Genomic DNA, 19,866 nt, shown 5'->3' on the forward strand with positions numbered 1-19,866 from the left:
TGGTCCGGCTGGCTGCGGGAGACAATGAGTGGCATCAGCCCGGCCTAGCGCTCAGGGTTGGGGCCGGAGTCGGAGCCCTGGACGCCAGCGTCTTCACCACCGCCTGGGCTTAAGGAGGAGCCGAGGACCGGTAACCGGCGACGGAGGGCCCGGAACAGGACGGGACGTACGTGCCCCCTGAACCCAGAACGATCGGGGCTGGAGGGGAGAAATTGTGGGGGAGGAGGAGCGGGGGCGCGCGTGCGACGGGTAACTGGGGGGAACTGGGCGGGGACGCGCACTCCTGGTGTTTTGATATCTGGGTACGCGCGGGCGGGAGCGCGCTCTTGGAAGGGGGGCGGAAGGTGGGGGGTCCGGGAGCGCGCGGCCAGCGTCCCAGTCCAAGTGGACCCGAGGCCCGGGAGCGGTGAGCAGGGGGGGAAGGCGGGCACGGGGAAAGGGCCCCTCCTTGTCGGGCTTGGAAGGCCAGGCCAGAAGGGAGGTGGCGGCCCCGAGGAAACCTGACCCCGTGGCTGCAGTGACCCTGAGGTTGACCCTGCCCGCCCCATCTCCGCCGCCCCTGGGTCTGCCCGGGAAGTCATTGGTTCCAGGGACCAAAAAGGGAAGCGTGTTTCGGGGGCTTTGCCGTGGCTCCTGGACGGTCGGTTAGTCGATATGGCTCGGGAGCAGGGGAAGCCTGGGGCTCCCTGACCTGGGGTCTGCACCGATTTTAGCTTTTCTTAGGGTAGATAGAAGTGGTCCCAGTCCCCGAAGGTCTAAGTACTTGATTGTGTTATGCCGGTAGCAGGAGGCAGTGCCCACCACCCCTGGGGCCCAGCCACCCTCCCCTTCCCACCCCCCATTGTCTAACACCTTCTCCTGCAGCTGCAGAACCTCGGGGCATCAAACACTAGAGTGGAACCGATGCTGTCCATGGAGCTGGTAGGTTCCCTGGGAGTCACGTAAACCCTTTGTTGCTGGTAAAGTGCCTTCTTGTCCAATCATCAGTCATGATTGTCTCTTTTATTCTTATGAAAGATTCTGGGAGAGGAATGGAAAAATCCCTTTAAATGAAAGTGAAACTCCTTTCCTTAGAAGCCACACCTAAGAGTCAGCACTGTCTAGGGCCAGTAAAAGTTCAGCAGAACTTTGTGCAATGACCTCACTGAAGCTAGGAACCATGGCTTCTAACAAGGTTCTTGGCTGGCCCCTTGGCTGAAAGGAAGCTGGTCCCAGAGCAGAGTTGGAAGTCTTGTGGAAGGTCTGGGTGAGGAAGCCAGTGTCCCCCCTTGCCCCACTTTCTTGAGATGCACAAGGCAGGTAGGTGGTGGTCTCAAGGTCTAGATAAAGCCCAAGAACTCCCCTTCCCCACTCTTTTGAGATGGACAAGGCAGGTAGATGGTGGTCTCGAGGACGGACTGGGTGAGGAAGCCCAAGTCTCCCCTCTTTCCCTACTTTCTTGAGGTGGACAAGGCAGGTAGGCTGTGGTGATGGCACAGTTTGACACCGAGTACCAGCGGCTGGAGGCCTCCTACAGTGATTCACCCCCTGGAGAAGAAGACTTGCTAGTGCATGTCCCTGAGGGAAGCAAGTGTGAGTTCCTGGGGAGAGGGCCGTGGGGTGGCTGGGGAGACTCGGCCAGAGAAGGGTGGTCCTGACTTCCTTATTTCCACAGCACCCTGGCATCACATTGAAAACCTTGACCTCTTTTTCTCTCGGATATCCTTTTGTGTTGGGTTACGGGGGAGGAGAATGCCCAAACTTAGCCACTTTCCAAGCAGACTGAGGAGGAGGAGGTGGGGTGGCATTGAGGCTGTGTCTGAGAAACAAAGGTGGGAGGCGCTCAGAGTTAAGGGGCAGAGATGTGGGTGGAAGTGATGGTTTTGGGACCCACTGTTCGGGTATCCTGGTCCCTCACTTACCCAAAGTGCTTTCTTAACGGCCACACGTCTATAACCTGCACCAGAAGAATGGCTTTACCTGCATGCTCATCGGGGAGATCTTTGAACTCATGTAAGTAGACTGAAGAGTGAAGAGTTTCAGCCTCCTGCTCCCCTTTCTCCACTGACAAAGGTAGTGGAGCTGGCCCCTGAGCTGGGGCCACACACACCTCCTTTCTGAGGCTTCTCCCTCTCGGCTGTCCTTTTCACTTTCCCCTGTGCGTCTCCCTGGTGGTGCCCTGACACCAGAAGACAGAAGTACCCTCCTGCTCCTTTTTCCTCCTAGGCAGTTCCTCTTTGTGGTGGCCTTCACCACCTTTCTGGTTAGCTGTGTGGATTATGACATCCTCTTCGCTAACAAGATGGTGAATCACAGTCTGCACCCCAGAGATCCTGTCAAAGTCACCCTGCCGGACGCTTTCCTGCCTGCCCAGGTTTGCAGTGCCAGGTAAGGTCTAATTTTTCACTTATAGCATCACATCCCCTTTGTGTGTAAGACAAAATTTTCTCTGGGAAATAGAAATTTAAGTCTAAACGTCAGCCTCGTTAGTAGTGTTGTGCTTTCTCTTGTAATTATAACTTGTTCTTCAGCACATGATGCTTATTTTTTTCTTAAGGCAGGTCAGTGCACATCAAGGCTAAAACTTGTGGCAATGTTGCTACTGCCATACAATCAGTTGGGGAGTGGTAGCATGTAGGACGCTCAGATGTAGTGACAGGCCTGCAGAATGGCCTTTGGGGCAGGCAGGCAGGTGGGCCAGGGCTCTCTATTCCCGTCCCCTTTTCCACCAGGATCCAAGAGAACGGCTCCCTTATCTCCATCCTGGTTATTGCTGGCGTCTTCTGGATCCACCGACTCATCAAGTTCATCTACAATGTTTGCTGCTACTGGGAAATCCATTCCTTCTACCTCCAGGCGCTGCGTATCCCTATGGTAAGACGGACTGGGAGAGGGGAGCATGGGAAGATGGTGACAGGGAACAAGAGCTCAGCTTCCGGGCCCATGGCTTTTTCAGTCCACACTTCCGTACTGCACCTGGCAAGAGGTCCAGGCGCGGATCGTGCAGACGCAGAAGGAGCACCAGATCTGCATCCACAAGCGGGAGCTGACGGAGCTCGACATCTACCACCGCATCTTACGCTTCCAAAACTACATGGTGGCGCTCGTCAACAAGTCCCTCTTGCCGCTGCGTTTCCGGCTGCCCGGCCTGGGAGAAGCCGTCTTCTTCACGCGCGGCCTCAAGTACAACTTTGAGCTCATTCTGTTTTGGGGACCCGGCTCCCTGTTTCTTAACGAATGGAGCCTGAAGGCCGAGTACAAGCGCGGCGGTCAGCGCCTGGAGCTGGCCAGCGCCTCAGCACCCGCATCCTCTGGATTGGCATCGCCAACTTCCTGCTCTGCCCCCTCATCCTGATCTGGCAGATTCTCTATGCCTTCTTCAGCTACACGGAGGTGCTGAAACGGGAGCCGGGGGCCCTGGGCGCCCGCTGCTGGTCCCTCTACGGCCGGTGCTACCTTCGGCACTTCAACGAGCTGGAGCACGAGCTGCAGTCGCGCCTCAACCGGGGCTACAAGCCGGCCTCCAAGTACATGAACTGCTTCCTTTCTCCCCTGCTCACGCTGCTGGCCAAGAACGGCGCCTTCTTTGCCGGGTCCATCCTGGCGGTGCTCATCGCCCTCACCATCTACGACGAGGACGTGCTGGCCGTCGAGCACGTGCTCACGACCGTCACCCTCCTGGGGGTCGCTGTCACTGTCTGCAGGTGAGCAGGAGTGCAGGGCGGCGGGAGGAGACGGAAGCAAAGGCGGCCGGCTGGGAGGGGTCACCAGGAGCCGTCTCTTCCAGGTCATTCATACCCGATCAGCACATGGTCTTCTGCCCCGAGCAGCTGCTGCGAGTGATCCTGGCCCACATCCACTACATGCCTGACCACTGGCAGGGGAATGCCCACCGCTCTCAGACTCGGGACGAGTTTGCCCAGCTCTTCCAGTATAAGGCAGTGAGTGGGGCCGAGGTTAGGGCTGTGATGGCAGCCGGGGGAAGCGCAGGGGAAGGCTGGCGCCCCTGGGTCTCTCTGGAGTCTGCATCTCCCTGATCCCCAGCCCCTTCCACTTCAGGTATTCATTGTGGAAGAGCTGCTGAGTCCCATTGTCACACCCCTCATCTTAATCTTCTGCTTGCGCCCACGTGCCCTGGAAATAATCGACTTCTTCCGAAACTTCACTGTGGAAGTTGTTGGAGTTGGGGACACTTGCTCTTTTGCTCAGATGGATGTTCGGCAGCACGGTCATCCTCAGGTGATCCAGAGTGCCCATGAATATCTCCGTCATTGTTGGTGGTTCCACCCCCCCCTCCTCCCCCTAGCAAGTTACAGAGCCACTGATTTGGCTGCCCATGGAGTAGGGGGAGGACTGTCACAGGGGGCCCTGTGTGGAGAGACCGACAGCTTCTCTGATAAACCGTTTTCTCCATCTGCAGTGGATGTCTGGGGGCCAGACAGAGGCCTCAGTTTACCAGCAGGCAGAGGATGGGAAGACAGAGCTGTCGCTCATGCATTTTGCCATCACTAATCCTGGCTGGCAGCCACCTCGTGAGAGCACGGCCTTCCTGGGTTTCCTCAAGGAACAAGTTCAGCGAGATGGAGCTGCAGCTGGGGTCCCCTCAGGGGGACCCCTTCCCGAAAATGCTCTTTTCACTTCTATCCAGTCCTTACAGTCTGAGTCAGAGGTATGCCTTGAGAATAAAAAGCTCAAATGTGGCAGTGTCCACCTATGGGCCCTGGACGGTTTGGGTGGACAGAAGCCCTGCTTGGTGCATGTGGCACTAGGCCCCATCCAGGCCAGCCTTTTCAGACATGGGGCCTTGGGACTGTGAGGTCTGGAGTTGGGCAAGATTCGAGCTTGGCCACCTTCCCTCCTTTCAGGGCGGAGAACCTTGGAGAACAGGGGACCCTGTCTTCCTTGGAGCCTTCTGACGACTCCTCTTCTTTGCAGCCACTAAGCCTGATTGCGAACGTGGTGGCGGGTTCGTCGTGCCGAGGTCCCCCCCTGCCCCGGGAGCTGCAGGGCTCCAGGCACCGGGCTGAAGTTGCCTCCGCCCTTCGGTCTTTCTCCCCACTGCAGCCAAGCCAGGGCCCCACAGCCCGAGCGCCCGGTACTCTGAGTGGCTCAGGGTGAGGAGCAGCGGGAAGGCCGAGCTCCGGAGGGGGCTCTCCTTTGGTGGGGAGGGCGGCGAGGGGAGGGGCCAACTCGAGGGGCTTGGTCTGGGTCTGTGGAGGAAGGAACAAATAGAGAGCACTGCTTTGGAGAAGCAGATTCCTCCGGCTCTGGTGATAGAGCTGTGTTCTGGGGCTATGGGGGACAGGGTGGATGCCCGGACAGCCAGTTCTGGAAGCAGCGTGTGGGAGGGGCAGCTGCAGAGCCTTGTGCTATCTGAATATGCTTCCACAGAGATGAGCCTTCATGCCCTCTACATGCACCAGGTGAGTGGGCTGGGGCTCGGGGCACCGGGTGGGAATGTGGGGGGCTGGAAACCACTAGTCTGGGGAATGGCCAACTTGGCAATACAAGGGTTGTTGGGGAGGGGCATTTCCTCCAGTGCCATGCTGCTTGATCCCCTCTATGCCCACAGTTGCACAAACAGCAAGCACAGGCAGAACCAGAGCGGCACGTGTGGCACCGACGGGAGAGTGACGAAAGTGGCGAGAGCGCCCCCGAAGAGGGAGCCGAGGGCTCTCGGGCCCCTCCCAGCCTCCCTCGCTCCGCCAGTTACCCTTGTGCTGCTCCTCGGCCCGGAGCCCCAGAAACCACTGCTCTTCAGGGGGCCTTCCAGCGGCGCTACGGGGGGATCACCGGTGAGGACGAGGCCCACGGAGGGAGAAGGTTGTGGGAACAAGACAACTGGGGCATCCCGAGATGAGCAGCAAGTCAATGATTGCCTCAGCCTCTTTATGTAAAATTGCAATTCTGGGGTGACGACTCATGGAGTAGTTCCTGCCCACATGAGAGCATGGGCACCCTAATTCTGCACACGTGAGCGCAGCATACCCCATAGTTAGGCTGGACAGCCCCCCGCCTGCCCACTGCTCACAGGACCTTGATGGGGGTTCTCTTCTCTAGATTCGGGCTCTGCACCCCGGGCTCCCTCTCACTTCTCCCGCCTCCCCCTCGGAGGGTGGGCAGAGGATGGGCAGTCAGCGTCACGGCATCCCGAGCCGGTGCCAGAGGAGGGCTCCGAGGATGAGCTGCCACCCCAGGTCCACAAGGTAAGGAGTGGCCTCAGCAGCTTCTCCCCCTCTCCCCAGCCGGAAGCCTGAGGCACAGGCAGGGTGACCCTAAGCTCCCCATCCCTTCAGCTCCAGGATGACTTGGAGGAGGGCAGAGCCTCAGCCCTGTCTCTGAGCCAGGCACCTGCTCTCCCTCTTCTTCGCAGGTATAGCCCTGGCTGAGGAAGGCCCTAGGGCCTCGATGAGCAGAAGTTATCCTCGACCCCCATGTGGCTGAGATCAGCTGGACACGGGGCTCCCTTGGGATTTGCTGCCTGGCTGTGCTGTGTTTGTCTGAGTGGGGCCCAGGGAAGTGCCAACTCTGTACTCAAAGTAGATCCAGAGAGCGGAAGGCCAGTCCTGGCAGCTGTAGGGCCTGGGGACACTGGACATTGGCGCAGTCCTGGCTGCCGGGCCCTGACTGCTGGCCCTACCCCCCCAAGCTTCACAGTGTGGTGCTAGGAACCAGCCCCCAAATCCCGGCCGCAGCACTGCCACCTCCCCTTGCTACTGCCTGCCCTGCCCGGGCCATGCCAACTGGGGTGCCCGTGCCAACAGTGGGGAAGCTGGGCCTGGGCCCTTCCCCCTCCTCGTTTGGGTGGGAGTCGAGGTGCTGAAAGACCGTGGACCCACCCTGCCCTCCCCCTTCCCCCCTCGGCCCTGCCTGCTCCCCTGCTCCCCGGGGTTTGTGTGTTTGCCCATTTGCCCTGCTAGGGCTTGGCTTATGCTTTGCACAGCTCCCTCTGGCCGAGATGTGGCCGGAGACCCCCGAGGGAGGGCTTTGCTTTGTTTTGGGTTTTTTTTTTTTAATCGCCGGAGCGGGACTTTGGAGCTCCTGATTTCCTAGGGTTTGGCCCTCCCCCTTTCATAGATTGGGCCCCTCGGATCCTCCCCTAGGTCCTTCCATTCTTAGTCCTCCTGCTGCTGGTCGCCACCTGTCCTGTTCCCGCAATCTCCTGCTTTGGAAGTGGGGCTGGCTCTGCTCCAGGATTTTGATTACCCACCAGGACTACACTTCCCGGCTTGCAGCGCGCAAGGGCGGGGTCGCTGCTCCCCCTCTGGCCCTCGCTGGCGCGTTGCATGCTGGGATTCAAAGTCGCTACGCCGGGCACCGGTAACCACCGACCGATTTGCCGTGGTGGCTTTGGATCCGGAGTGGCGGAGCTCGCCCTGTAGGGCCGTGTACAGCTGGACGGCATTGAATAAAAGAGGGACTTTGATTTGGTTGTGGTTCCCTAGCTGTTTGGTGTTCTCGGCGGCGCTCCCCTTTTCCCGGCCCAGCGCCGAACTCCGTCCCTCCTTTCCCCTCCCCCCCCCACAGGCGGGGAAAAGTTGGAGGAGTCCGGCTCGGACGAGCCACCAGAAAACCCTCCGGTTTTCTGCAGAATGCCGTCGTGGTTATTTGCGGGACCCCTTACCTCTCGGCTAACTCCGTCACGTGATGCAGGGTCGTCCTTGTTATTTTGTTACCTCCGCGTGCAGCGTGGCCTCCGCCCCTCGGGCAGAATTGGCCAATGGAACGTCTCTAACGGAACCTGGGGGCGGAGTGACAAACTGGGTGGCCGGGAGGCTAGGGTGGAGTGGGAACGTGCTTCAGAGGGACCCGAGTCCCGGAGACCCCGGCGCATGCGTCGCCGCTGACCTACCCGGCCATGCTGAGGCTGGACAGCTACTGCGGGGCCGAGGGGCCGCCGACCCCGCGCTGGACGAGCGGCGGCCTGAGCCCCTGCTTCTTCTTCACGGCCGCGCCCGCAGCGCTGTTGGCGCTGGGGGCTCTGGCCCTGGCACTGCGGCTGCGGAGGGTGTGCGCGCCGCGCGCCCGGCCAGCCACGAGTCCGGGTCAGGCTGCGCGGGGCCTCCTGACCTGCCTGCAGCTGCTACTGGGCGGCCTGCAGCCGCTGCTGCCCGTGGCGGCTCTCGTTGCCCGTGCTGCGGCCGCCGCCGATGCCCCCATCCCGGGTTACGCGCTGCTCTGGGCCCTGCTCGGGGCCGCCGCCGGGGCCTGTGCGCTGGCGCTGCAGCTGCTGGAGCGGGCGCCGGCCCGCCGGCACGGATACAGTGCCGGGCTTCTCCTCCTGTGGGCCGCGGCGCTGGCAGCCGAGAACTTGGCCCTCGTGTCCTGGAACAGCCCGCTCTGGTGGTGGTCCCGGCGGGGCCTGGACCAGCAGGTTGGGGGCAGGGCGCGGGCCTGATGGGAAGGGGGTGGCTGCTGAGTCACGGCTGCTGAGTCACGCTTGTCTCCCGGCAGGTGCAGTTCGGCTTGTGGGTGCTGCGCTACGTGGTCTATGCGGGGCTCCTGGGCCTGGGGCTCTGCGCCCCTGGATTTAGGCCCCAAACCTATGCCCTGCAGGTCAATGGAGATGGTGGTGACCTGGAGAGCAGCCAGGTGCCTCATAGCCCCTGTAACTGAAAGTGGGGATCGCGAAATTGTGGTTTGTCTTCAGAAAGTGGGTCCCCTAAAAATGTCCCTGGTGGAAAGGGATCACGGGTGGGAAAAACGGAAGAAAGAACCCCGCTAGATCCCTAGCTCAGACCATGCCCATGGAACTTTGCATTTGCCCCCGAGGCTGGGCTTATGGATAGTCTCCCCTCCCCACCCCCAGCCTGCCCCTAACTCCCGCCTTCTCCCCCCCTCCCCCCACAGCCTCCACAGCCTCCCGGCGCCTCCAGACACACGTCCACGTGGAGAGATCTTGGACACAAGTTGCGGCTGCTGAGCAACCACCTATGGCCCCGGGGAAGCCCGGCCCTTCAGCTGGTTGTGCTGGTGTGCTTGGCCCTCATGGGCCTAGAGCGAGGTCTGAACGTGCTGGTGCCCATCTGTTATCGGGACATCGGTGAGGGCCCCGCACCCACCCCCCTTATCTGTGGCAGCTCTCTATCTCTCTCACAAGTCTGTTCCCCCCTGCCCCTGGCACACCCGGGGTGTTTAAGAGTACATTGTCGGTCTGTTCCTTTCCTGTGACCCGCACCAAATGCTTCCCCACCCTTTGCCCAACTCATAACTAAACTAGCAGGTTCTGGAAGAGACATGCAAATGGGAGTGGGGGCATTCAGGAGAGGGAGAGATCAGCTCTAGCCCTGGAGACCCACGAAGGCTTTGGGGAAGGGGGGGATGGAGGGGGGAGAGTTTGAATCGGGTCTTGAAGGGTGATCACAGTCAAGGCGGAGAGGGGGTTGAAAACAGCAGCACGGGCGAAGGCAGTTGGACGAGGCGGCACCGGCTGTGTCCATTGTGTCTAGAACGTAGGTTAGGAATGGAGTCCTGGTCCTGCATTAGATGGCAGGCCCTTGTGATACCCACACAAGCTGCGGGTGTTAACTGGCAGCCTTTGGGGCACCAGGGTAAGGGGAGGCAGGAATGGCTTCCCCAGAAAGTGGCTACAAACTGGTTCCAACTCTTGTTTTCCCACAGTGAATGCACTAACCGCAAGGGCCCCTTGGAACTCTCTGGCCTGGATCATCTGCACTTACGTTCTACTCAAGTTCTTGCAAGGGGGAGGCACTGGAAGCACCGGTACACAGCTATTTTTTTAACCCACTCCCAATTTCGGGGGCCACAAACAGCCTTCCAGGGGACGGTTCCCCTTCCCTCAACTCAGTTTTGTTTTTTTCATATGATAAACATAGCCTGCTTCCCGGCTTCAAGCCGTCCCTCCTCACGTGCTTGTCCCTTGCCCAGGATTTGTGAGCAACCTGCGAACCTTCTTATGGATCCGGGTCCAGCAGTTCACAGCGCGGCAAGTGGAGCTGCGTCTCTTCACCCATTTGCACGGGCTGGACCTGCGCTGGCACCTGGGGAGACGCACGGGAGAAGTTCTCCGCATTGTTGACCGAGGCACATCCAGTGTGACCGGGCTGCTCAGGTACCTCGCAGGACCGCGGGAGGAAGCGCGGGAGAGGGTCCCGGCAGCAGCGCCGCCTCCCTCCCCTCCCTCCATCCTCCGTCTCTCTGTGCTCGCTTGGCAGCTACCTGATCTTTAACATCTTGCCCACCTTGGCCGACATCATCATCGGCATCATCTACTTCAGCATGTTCTTCAACGCCTGGTTCGGCCTCATCATCTTCGTCTGCATGAGCCTCTACCTCAGTGAGTGCCGATTCCCCGACTCGGGCTCAGCCGGGGAGGGGGCCGGTGTCTCCCGTGGGCTCTCGCTGCTCACCAGCGGCGACAGTCCCTGGGAGCCTGGTGACGGCCGGCTGAGCCGCGTGAGGAGGGAGAGAACGAGCACTTTCTGCTGCCGGTCTGGGGCGGGCCCAGGGTCGTTTGTTCCCTCACAAAATCATTCGGAAAATAGGAAAGCGTGCTCAGTCACCGCGAGACTGCGGGGGGTGGGGGGCAGAGAAGGAGGCGCCCCAGCGTGTCTGGAGAGTGCCTTCTCTGGAGCATCTGCTCCCTCTAGGTTTGTACTTGGTTGATCCTGGCCCGAACTGTTGGGGAAACTGCTGTGTCTTCTCCCCTCCCCCAACTGCTCCTACCACCCTCCAGCCTTGACGATTTTAGTCACTGAGTGGAGAGCCAAGTTTCGCCGTGATATGAACACACAGGAGAACGCAACCCGGGCTCGAGCAGTGGACTCTCTGCTCAACTTCGAGACGGTAACGGGGTAGCTCAGGATCGGGCGCCCGAAGGCCAAGGGGAGGAGGTCCGGAGAGAGGCGGCCCCGGGTCCTGCTCGCGCCTCCGTGGCCGCAGACGAGCGACGGCTCCGGGCTCGGGGCTCTCTGTCTGCGAAGCCAGGGAGTCGGACTAGATCGGCGACTGCCGTCTCCTACCGTCCTGCCTCTGGGCTGGTGGGGGGCTCTGGGCAGCGCAGCGGGGCTGGCGCTTCGGCCCTGGGGCTAAGTCGGCTCTGACCTTCCAGGTGAAATACTACAACGCCGAGAGTTACGAAGCCGAGCGATACAAGGAAGCCATCATCAAGTACCAGGTGGGGCTCCCGGGGCCAGCGGGGGGGCGGCGGGCCTTCTGGGGCCAGGTCGCCTCGGCCCGTGACGCGCCTCCCCTCCGATCGCCGTCCCGCAGGGCCTGGAGTGGAAGTCCAACGCCTCGCTGACTCTGCTGAACCAGACACAGAATCTGGTGATCGGGCTCGGGCTTCTGGCCGGCTCTCTGCTCTGTGCCTACTTTGTCAGTGAGCAGCAGCTCCAGGTGAGGCGCCGAGGAAGGTGGGAGGGGGCCGAAGGGACGGACAGAAGGGCACCGGGGGGAGCGGCCTTCCGGAGCCCTCCCCGCGCTGACACCTTCTCCCTGTCGTGCGAAGGTCGGAGATTTCGTGCTGTTCGGCACCTACATCATCCAGCTCTACATGCCCCTCAACTGGTTTGGCACCTACTACAGGTAGCGCGGCCGCCCCCCCCCCCCCCCCCCCCCCCCCCCAACCCCCCTGTCCCTGCTCTCTCTGTCCTGTCCCGACACCTCGCCCTCCCTCCCCAGGATGATCCAGACCAACTTCATTGACATGGAGAACATGTTTGACTTGCTGAAAGAAGAAGCCGACGTGAGTAGAGGAGGGGAGGGGGGAACGCGGCACCGCGCAGGATCCCGTGGCCGCAGCCGTGCCGTGGTGTTTGTAGGTGAAGGACGCCCCGGGGGCCCCAGCCTTGCAGTTCCAGAGAGGATACATCGAGTTTGAGAACGTGCACTTCAGCTACACCGAGGGGTAAGGGCCTCCCCCGCGGACCCTTCCCCCATCCCCAGCACGTCTCTCCGCTGCTCTCCTCACGGGCGTTTTCTGCCCCTCTCTTCTCTCTTTAAGGGAGAGAGGGCAGGATGAAGTGAGAAGGTCTCGGCCCCCTCGCTAACCATCTCTGTCCTCCCAGGCGGGAGACCCTGCAGGACATCTCCTTCGCCGTGATGCCCGGGCAGACGCTGGCCTTGGTGAGCAGACGTGCCCCGTGCCCCTCTCGGGCTCCTCCCCCACCTACTGGTGCCGGAGCCCCTCCCCAGGGGGCAGGGGGGCCACGGGCTGGCCAGCTCTCGGGCTCAGCGCCTTCCACCGCTTCTCCCGTGGCAGGTGGGGCCCTCCGGGGCGGGGAAGAGCACCGTCCTGCGCTTGCTCTTCCGCTTCTACGACATCAGCTCCGGGCACATCCGCATAGATGGGCAGGACATCTCACAGGTGAGAGCCAGGGAGGGGTCCGCGCCAGGGGCAGAGGTCACCTCCCGGGCCGGGTTCCCAGGCGGCGCTCAGAGCTATTGCCGCTCTCTCGGCTCCAGGTGACCCAGACTTCGCTGCGCTCCCACATTGGAGTCGTGCCCCAGGACACCGTCCTCTTCAACGACACCATCGCCAACAACATCCGATACGGCCGCGTCACGGCCTCAGAGGCCGAGGTGGAAGCTGCCGCCCAGGCTGCCGGCATCCACGACGCCATCCTGGCTTTCCCCGAAGGTGGGAGGCCCTCCCCACAGCTGGCTGCGCCCAGCCCTCCGCCGCGCTGTCAGTCTGCGCGCGTCTCAGCCAGTTCCTGGCACGTAGTGCTGGGTGTAGGTGGCAGGGTGCAGGGAGCACCGGCTAGAGTGGAGGGGCCCGGGCTCCTCGTGCCCCCGTCGCCCGCAGGCTCCTCGCCTGTAAAGCTGCACAGGGCTGCGGGAGGGTCACGTGAGCGAGCACAGCGCTGGGCACATTTTGTCGTTCACTTGTGTCCGACCCTTGGCCGTTTCTTTCCCCAGCCATTTTACAGAGGAGGAAACTGAGGCAGAGGGGGAGAAGCAATTCAAACTCATGAAGATTGATCTCCCTGACCTTGGGCCAGCCCCCCTATGTTCTATCACTGGCTGCCCTTGGCACACATGTGCTAGTGGATAAGGGGCGCACATCGTGCTGGGGAAGACGATGTGTAAATGTCCAGATAGATACAAGATAGATATAGAGAGAACGAAAGACAACGTCAGGGGGAGGGGGGAGGTGAGCCGAGGAGGAACAGGCGGGATGGGGACTCACTCCATGCACGAAGGGCTTCCCAAGTGCTGTGTTCTGGGCTGGGGGGTGTCCCCAGGCTATGAGACCCAGGTGGGCGAGCGCGGGCTGAAGCTGAGCGGAGGGGAGAAGCAGCGGGTGGCCATCGCCCGCACCATCCTCAAGGCTCCGGACATCATTCTTCTGGATGAGGTGAGACTCCCTGGGCCCGGGCAGCTGCACCTTCGCAGCCCAGCCCCGGCCCCTTGGGCCGCTTCCCTAACACCCGTCTGGCAGAGGTCAGTATTCCGGCTTCTTGTTTGTAGGCAACCTCGGCACTGGACACGTCCACTGAGAGGGCCATCCAGGCTTCCCTCAGCAAAGTCTGTGCCCTTCGCACCACCATTGTGGTGGCCCACAGGTATGGGACTGGGCGGCGGGGGGCAGGGGGCACTCCCCAGGAGAGGAGGCTGTGCCCACTGGTCTCTCTGACTCCCCAGGTTATCAACAGTGGTCAACGCTGACCAGATTCTCGTGCTCAAGGACGGCTGCATTGTAGAGAGAGGAAGGTAAAGGGCGCAGTTTCTGTTGGTTCTTGTTTTGCAGAGGCTGTCTCTTATAACAAAGAAAAGAAGTGCAGCAGGACCAGCGAACGCGCCGAGTGTGGAAGCGCCTTCCTAGTATCATTCTCGGGGGTTCAGGAAAAGGGAAGGGTCCAGGGAGCAAGGTAGTTACTACTGCTCAGTCCTGACCTTCATTCTTTCCCTGTCCCACCTAGGCATGAGGCACTGCTGGCCCGAGGAGGAGTATATGCTGACATGTGGCAACTACAGCAACAGGGCCAGGATGAGGAAGCTGCAGATGCGAAGGGCCAGGCGCCAAAAGGGAGTCCTCAGCCCCCAAAGCCGTAACGGAGGCTGCAGGGAGCATCCTCGTCGGTACCGGCTCATGGGAATCCCGTGATCGTGACATTCGGCTTCTCACCCCACTTCACCCTGTTCCTGGGGTACATTTGTGGGAAGGCCATACCTCCCCCTTCAGGGAAAATGAGACCTCAGAAATAAAGTGTGGAGTGAAACCTGAGCTCCGTTCTGCCTTTATAGAGAGCGAGCTTGAGAAAGATAGTCGTAAGAAGGGTACCACTGTTTGGTAAGATGCTTTATTCCTTTCCAAGTCCAACCTGCCTGCTCACCGGCTCAAGGGACAGAGGCCACAGCTCCAGGAAAACCTCTCCATGGGGGACACAGAAGGAAAGAGGGGACGGGGGAGAGGCTGGCTGCTTCTCTCCAAGCCAAACTCCACCTTCCCCCTTCAAACATGCGTAAACAGTAGGGCTTCCGGCCTCAGCTCAGGCACTCCTGGTGTGGTCTTCCTGGATTCCCGCCGTCATTCTTGCTTTGAGCTTCTAGCCTCTTCCAGGGGATCCTGGAAGTGTGAGGGCCATAGCCCCTCTAAGCTGAGCCACCCTCCCCACTCCCGGGCCTAACAAAGGCTGCAGTTGGAGGGTTTCGGGCTTCGGCTTTGGGCCTGGAGCAGGGAAAGGGGAGAGAGAGAGGGAATGGGCAGAGTTAGGGCAGCCCCAGGGTAGAGCCTGCACAGAGACCCCTCCCCTCTCTGTTAACCCCATACCTGCTGCTTTCGGTACTCTTCCTCACTGGCTGACAGTGCTTGGGCCAGGGCTAAGTCTTCTTCCTCTTGAGTCCTGAGAGTCGAAGGTCAGCTTGAGACAGGATCCTTAGCCCCTTCAGCCCCCCACTCAGCGCCTCCCCCTCCCCCCCATGCCTCCCCAGTTCTCAGAGCAGGTACCTGGGAGCCACAGGCTTGCCTTCAGTCAGAGACAGGATCAGCGCCTGCTGCAGGGCTTCATCCTCGCTCTGCCGAGAAAGACAAGTCACTCATCCCGCTCTCACTCGCCACCCATTCACTTCCCCTTCCTGGGTTCCTATCTCAACTCACCAGGCCATTCTGTAAGGCGTGAGTCGGTGACTCAGCAGCTCTAGGAGAGAGGAGAAAAACATAGCACGGGGATGGGAGCACAGGTGAGAAACAAGGTGGGGACGAGCGGAGACATACATACCTGCTGTGAGAGGGGGGCGAGGTTCTAGCCAGCCCTGGGCCAGGCTCAGGGGGGGTGCTAGAACCTAAGCCCTGGGCTCTGGAGATAGCAGCGTGTCTGCAGGGGAGAGATACCTTCTACATATACCCCAGGAACCAGTCACCTTCCCAGCTACCTCTCCTCCAAGGAGCAACCCAAGAGAAGTGCTCCACTGGAAGTGGGGGGGGGGGGGAAGGGGGAGGAAGCTGTTGTTCTAGGGAGCCACTACGGAGTATGGGGCAGTTGGGGAGTGCCTGAAGCTTGGGGGAGGGAGGGTCCCTGAGGAAAGCGCTCCTCGAGTTACCCGGGCTGGCTGGAAGGCAGTCTGTGCCCAGGGCATTCGTGGTCTAGCGGGTGCCTGTGCTTGAGACAGAAGTTTCGGCTGCATCGTTCACAAGTCAACTCCATCATTTCCCGTTGCCGGCAGCCGGGGCGGGTACACTTATTGGTGAAGATCTACGGGGAGACGGAAGACACTTTACACTCATCCACTCCTGTCTGTGGTTGCCTAAAAAGCCAGCCTTCCCGCACAGAGTCTTTACTGCCAGAGGCAGATAGGATAAAGCAAAGCACAGGCGAACCTCACCTTACGTTTGCGTTGGGCTGGGTCGGATCGGCAGTCCCTGTCGATGTGCTCCCCCACGGCACGATCGGGGGATTCCCCTCTTGCCACAGGCACTGGTACATTGCACAGTGGGCACACAGGCACCTGAACATCCTACAGCCAGGAAGGACAGAAGGAAAGGCACTGTTTATCCGATCTGCTTCTGGCAGTAAAGACAGTCTAGGAGAGCCCCAGGACGTGAACTGTGGACTCTGGGAACCCTTTTCCCCTCCTCCAATAACAGCCCTGACATAGCCTCAAGCTTAGATAAAGTAAGGAGATACATTCAGTGTGTATGTAGCAAGGCTCCTACTGTGTATGACAAACCATACTAGGTGAGACCCAGCAGTGTGTATCCTAGAGAAATATGACGGATGACTGGGTGACACAGTGGGTAGAGAACTAAACCTGGAGTCATAAAGTCCTCAGTTCAAATTCGGCTTCAGGTATTAAGCAATGTGACCTTGTGCAAGTCAATTAAGTTCTGGCTGCCTCAGTTTCCTCAACCTATAAAATAGGGATGATAATGGCACCTATTTCCCAAGGTCACATGAGCATCTCCCTAAGCCTCTTTGAAAACACGTAAGGCACTGTATAAATGCAATATATGACACGAATGATGAGTCATAAATACAAATCGGCACAACGCAAGACAAATTTGAGCAATGCTATAAAAGATATATAAAGAGATCTATAAGGATTTAGAGAAAAGACATATCTAGCTGAAGATATCAAATCTTCATGTAGGAAGTGACATTTTATCTGGGTATTGAAGAATAGGCAAGATTTAAACAATTTGGGGAGGAAGGGGCAGCCGCAATCTAATCCATAAGTGGCAACATCCAGGATAGATCAGAGAAGTTCTAAGAGTGAAGACTAGAAAAGTAGGTTGGAGGACTGTTAAGGGCCACAACTCTTGAACTTGAAACAAAGGATTCTTACAAGGTGCTAAGTCAGTGGAATTGAAAGAGACAAGAGTTATTTAGTGTGGTGCTTAACAGTTCTCTAGTTAAGTAATATAGTTTCACAAGATTCACACCTGTGATAAGAGAGCATATAAACTCGGACAAACTGAACCAGAATCAGAACTGGAAGACAGAGACTGTGGTGGCGGTCCTCCTGCCTCCCTCACAGAAACCAAGACACATTTAGGAGGACCTCAAGAAGCTGGGAGAGGCAGAGAAGACAAAGGACTGGTGGCAGGAGCTTAAACTCTCAGAACCAAGAAGAGAGATGGGTCTCTAAGAAAGCTAACCGGGCCCCAGGAAAGTGCAAGACTTGGAAAGAGACAATAAAGGATTTGGACCAATCCCTGGCTGCACTTGTGGTGATTACTGAACTGAAACCAAGGCTGCCTCCAGAGAAAACCTCAACAGAGAACGTTACATTTTAGAGAGACTATCACAGAGGACTATGAATGTCAGGCTTTTGAGTATCAGAGAATCAGAAAACTGATTGATCAATGAGAAATGCATGACTAGTGATACATTTTAGAAAGACTTACCTGGTATAAGGGCAATAGAGGGAGGAGAAAATGGAGGCAATGACCAATTAGGCTAGTTGAATAGCAAGGAGGTTCTGGACAAGTGGAAGTAATAAGGGAAAGCAGTAGATAACTGAGAGATATTTTAGAAGAAGAATTGAAAGTGCTAGTAGACTGAAAAAATGGGAGGGATTAGAAAGAGGGAAGAGGCAAAGAAAATGGATCAAGCTTGGATGACTCGGAGAAAAATGAGAAGGCATCCAGCAGGACATGGAAGATAGGGAAATCATTCTCATACAAATAATGCCTGAAGGCAAGAGACCGGAGGAAATTATCAAGGGTCAAAGTATATGGAGGAAAAGCCTCTTATTTATTGAGGGTGAGGGAAGATAAAGAGGAGCCCTCAGCCATAGATCACAGAGATAAAGAGCCAAGGGAGGAGTGAGATGAAGGACACACAATCAGCGTCCATACGGTCCGGGTTTCTCCAATGCTCCTCCCTCACGCCCCAAAAGAGACAGAAGTCCCAACCACGCCCCAAAAGAGACAGGAGTCCCAACCACGCCCCACGCTCACCTTTTGGTAGGCAGAGCCACAGTGATGCTGGTCATAAGCCACGTGGTCCGCGCAGAATATGCCAGAACAGGCGTCACACTTGAGAGGCAGGAAATCTGCCAGGAGGGAAGGACGCTTACTTAGCCGTCTCTGAGGAGCCTGATGCTAAATCACGCCTCATTCATGTCGTTCCCCCCGCCCTAAGCTCAGCCTTGCCCTTTTCTCGGCCGTCACTGCACTCCCCCAGTCCCCGCCCCGGATTCACTCCCTGTCCGTCTCCAGCTGCATTTTATACGTGTTTATGTGTACATGTACGTCTACACCCACAACAGGACGTACACCTTACGGTGTGCATGCATACACATGTACACACATATAAATGCCCATACAATATACATACATGTGCACACACACACACATACATACATAACGCATTACAGCAGCGCTTTGGGACTTATTTAATTTCTTTAGCCACCACGCTTCCTCTAGGCTCCTCCCACTCCTCAATCCCGGAAGTCCGTACCGGTCCCAGCCCTCGGCAGACCCCAGCCACACACAGCCCCAGGCAGGGGTGTAAAACCTGCCTTCCAGTCCAGACCCCGCCTATCTGGCCCCGCCCCCAATCGAACCGCTTCTAGGCCCCGCCCCCAATCGAACCGCTTCTAGGCCCCGCCCCTCACCCAGGCGCTGACAGGTCGGTTCCGAGCAGTGAGCTCCCAGGTCCGGGAATTCCATGGCCGGGGATGGAGGGAGGAGGGGCCTCTGTGTAGAGGAAGCGAAGAGGGAGCGTTGCGATGGCGCTGGCTCCAAACCTGGGCGGACCTACCACGCCCCCGGGGGCTCCTCTGCCGTGATCCACTCCGTCCCGGGCGGACCCGCTGCTCTCGGATCCGAGACCCAGCCGCCGGCGACCCTCAAACATCTGCAGGCTCGGCTCCGCCCCCTTTCCGCGCCATAGGCGCGGTGACGTCACGGCACGCACCACTACGGGCGCGTCCCCGTCCCGTGCAGCGAGCAACCTCCCCCCACCTCTCCCACCAAGCCCCGCCCCTTCATCCTTCCCCCGTGATTTTCCGTCTCCCCTTCCTCCGCAGGAGGAGCGAATGAGCGAGCAGGTGCCGGAGCTGCCGTGAGATCCTGAGCCTCCCTCACGAGCCCCTATCGAGAGCGCTCTCTGCTCGAACACCTGTAGCGACAAAAGTCTCATAACTTCTGCGCAGCCTCGCGTGGGCTGTGCGACCGTCGCCCCCTCCGGGCGGGTCCTGCCTGGAAGGGCAGAGCAAGGGGGCTCAGAAAAGGGACCTGAGGTAGATCCACACGCTCACCCATTTCTGGGCTAGAGGTATAAGGTCAAGACATTTTCCCTAGCCGCTGTCTTCTCACGTGGGGACGCTTCAAGTTCACTAGTTGTAGGACCCCGGGACGGCCACAGCCTCCCGTGACTCAGTTTCCTCATCTGCAAAGGTGAGGTGATGGTCACGGCTATTTCCCAGCGCTGTCATCGGGATAAAATGTAACATTTGCAAGCACTTTGCAAACCTTACCGATATATACATGCTAACCATCATTAGCTATTGATGTTTTCAATGAACGTGCTTTTTAAAAGCTGATTGATGTCACCTGGTTAATAGGGGGAGCCCATTTATACCTACCCCCTTTCACGAAACGCTGGTCACACAAAAGATCACAATTCCATCCAGCAGCAAGCGTTTATAAACACCTACCAGGTACTAGGCAGCGCCGAGGGAACAAATGAAGAAAAAACAACCTGCCCCTGCTCTCGAGGAGCTCAGTCTAATGGGTGAGACAGCACGTAAACCCAGGGATCCAAGTAAACCTAAAAAAGGAATCAGAGCTCTTATACATACTAGAATGTATGGGAAAATACAGGAATACTATGAGAGTGAGAAATCCCAGCCCAACCAAGAGAAAGGCCCTATCTTACCCAATGGAAAATTTCCCAAAGTCGCCAGGGAAATCACGGGCACGTTGAGGTGCCAGCTTCTCTTCTGAAAGTATTTTTTCCCCTTTCCTCACAAATT

General features: G+C 58.5%; 3 protein-coding genes across 6 annotated transcripts; 2 read left to right on the forward strand and 1 right to left on the reverse strand.

Annotated features, from left to right (window-relative positions):
* The first annotated feature begins 67 nt into the window (after positions 1 to 67).
* Positions 68 to 7,405, forward strand: ATG9A (autophagy related 9A). Its single transcript, XM_051983506.1, is given in 17 exon segments — positions 68 to 166; positions 865 to 921; positions 1,444 to 1,572; positions 1,655 to 1,698; positions 1,928 to 1,992; positions 2,206 to 2,367; positions 2,712 to 2,853; positions 2,936 to 3,263; positions 3,266 to 3,683; positions 3,767 to 3,920; positions 4,039 to 4,218; positions 4,400 to 4,648; positions 4,915 to 5,093; positions 5,285 to 5,402; positions 5,552 to 5,774; positions 6,040 to 6,185; positions 6,353 to 7,405. Coding segments are annotated over 15 exon segments (2,517 nt in total). The 5' UTR covers positions 68 to 166; positions 865 to 921; positions 1,444 to 1,469; the 3' UTR covers positions 6,359 to 7,405.
* Positions 7,406 to 7,663: 258 nt separating this feature from the next.
* ABCB6 (ATP binding cassette subfamily B member 6 (Langereis blood group)) lies at positions 7,664 to 14,170 on the forward strand. The gene is made up of 19 exons (XM_051983505.1): positions 7,664 to 8,353; positions 8,434 to 8,571; positions 8,830 to 9,022; positions 9,601 to 9,702; positions 9,868 to 10,051; positions 10,155 to 10,276; positions 10,676 to 10,785; positions 11,051 to 11,116; positions 11,212 to 11,337; positions 11,450 to 11,526; positions 11,623 to 11,686; positions 11,763 to 11,848; positions 12,009 to 12,066; positions 12,203 to 12,307; positions 12,406 to 12,580; positions 13,188 to 13,300; positions 13,414 to 13,508; positions 13,588 to 13,656; positions 13,866 to 14,170. Exons 1-19 carry the CDS (start codon positions 7,838 to 7,840, stop codon positions 13,996 to 13,998), a joined length of 2,532 nt encoding a protein of 843 aa, XP_051839465.1. The 5' UTR covers positions 7,664 to 7,837; the 3' UTR covers positions 13,999 to 14,170.
* A 60-nt stretch (positions 14,171 to 14,230) lies between these two features.
* ZFAND2B (zinc finger AN1-type containing 2B) lies at positions 14,231 to 18,781 on the reverse strand. 4 transcript variants are annotated; one of them, XM_051983519.1, is made up of 9 exons: positions 18,505 to 18,781; positions 17,846 to 17,940; positions 15,769 to 15,900; positions 15,487 to 15,638; positions 15,165 to 15,260; positions 15,044 to 15,083; positions 14,894 to 14,961; positions 14,717 to 14,789; positions 14,231 to 14,512 (listed from the first exon to the last, which is right to left on the reverse strand). In XM_051983519.1, the coding sequence occupies exons 1-9, from the start codon at positions 18,557 to 18,559 to the stop codon at positions 14,474 to 14,476; spliced, it is 750 nt and encodes a 249-aa protein (XP_051839479.1). In that variant the 5' UTR covers positions 18,560 to 18,781; the 3' UTR covers positions 14,231 to 14,473. The 4 variants fall into 4 exon arrangements, with proteins under 4 accessions (XP_051839479.1, XP_051839478.1, XP_051839480.1 ...); XM_051983518.1 differs by having other exon boundaries at positions 14,231 to 14,614; XM_051983520.1 differs by lacking the exon at positions 15,165 to 15,260 and having other exon boundaries at positions 14,231 to 14,614.
* Between the last annotated feature and the right edge of the window lie 1,085 nt (positions 18,782 to 19,866).

This window comes from Antechinus flavipes, chromosome 3, assembly GCF_016432865.1.
Source record: "Antechinus flavipes isolate AdamAnt ecotype Samford, QLD, Australia chromosome 3, AdamAnt_v2, whole genome shotgun sequence".
In the NCBI taxonomy this organism is placed as follows: Eukaryota; Metazoa; Chordata; class Mammalia; order Dasyuromorphia; family Dasyuridae; genus Antechinus; species Antechinus flavipes.

Excerpts from the sequence above, each read along its gene's own strand:
- ABCB6 (XM_051983505.1), top strand. The coding sequence starts at position 7,838 with ATGCTGAGGCTGGACAGCTACTGCGGGGCCGAGGGGCCGCCGACCCCG. Across the intron at positions 8,354-8,433 it reads GGCGGGGCCTGGACCAGCAG|GTGCAGTTCGGCTTGTGGGT; the intron begins GTTGGGGGCAGG and ends GTCTCCCGGCAG. Across the intron at positions 11,527-11,622 it reads TGGTTTGGCACCTACTACAG|GATGATCCAGACCAACTTCA; the intron begins GTAGCGCGGCCG and ends CTCCCTCCCCAG.
- ZFAND2B (XM_051983517.1), bottom strand. The coding sequence starts at position 18,559 with ATGGAATTCCCGGACCTGGGAGCTCACTGCTCGGAACCGACCTGTCAG. Across the intron at positions 15,639-15,768 it reads CAGCCCAACGCAAACGTAAG|ATCTTCACCAATAAGTGTAC; the intron begins GTGAGGTTCGCC and ends GTCTCCCCGTAG. Across the intron at positions 15,261-15,486 it reads CTGCCTTCCAGCCAGCCCGG|ACACGCTGCTATCTCCAGAG; the intron begins GTAACTCGAGGA and ends TCTCCCCTGCAG.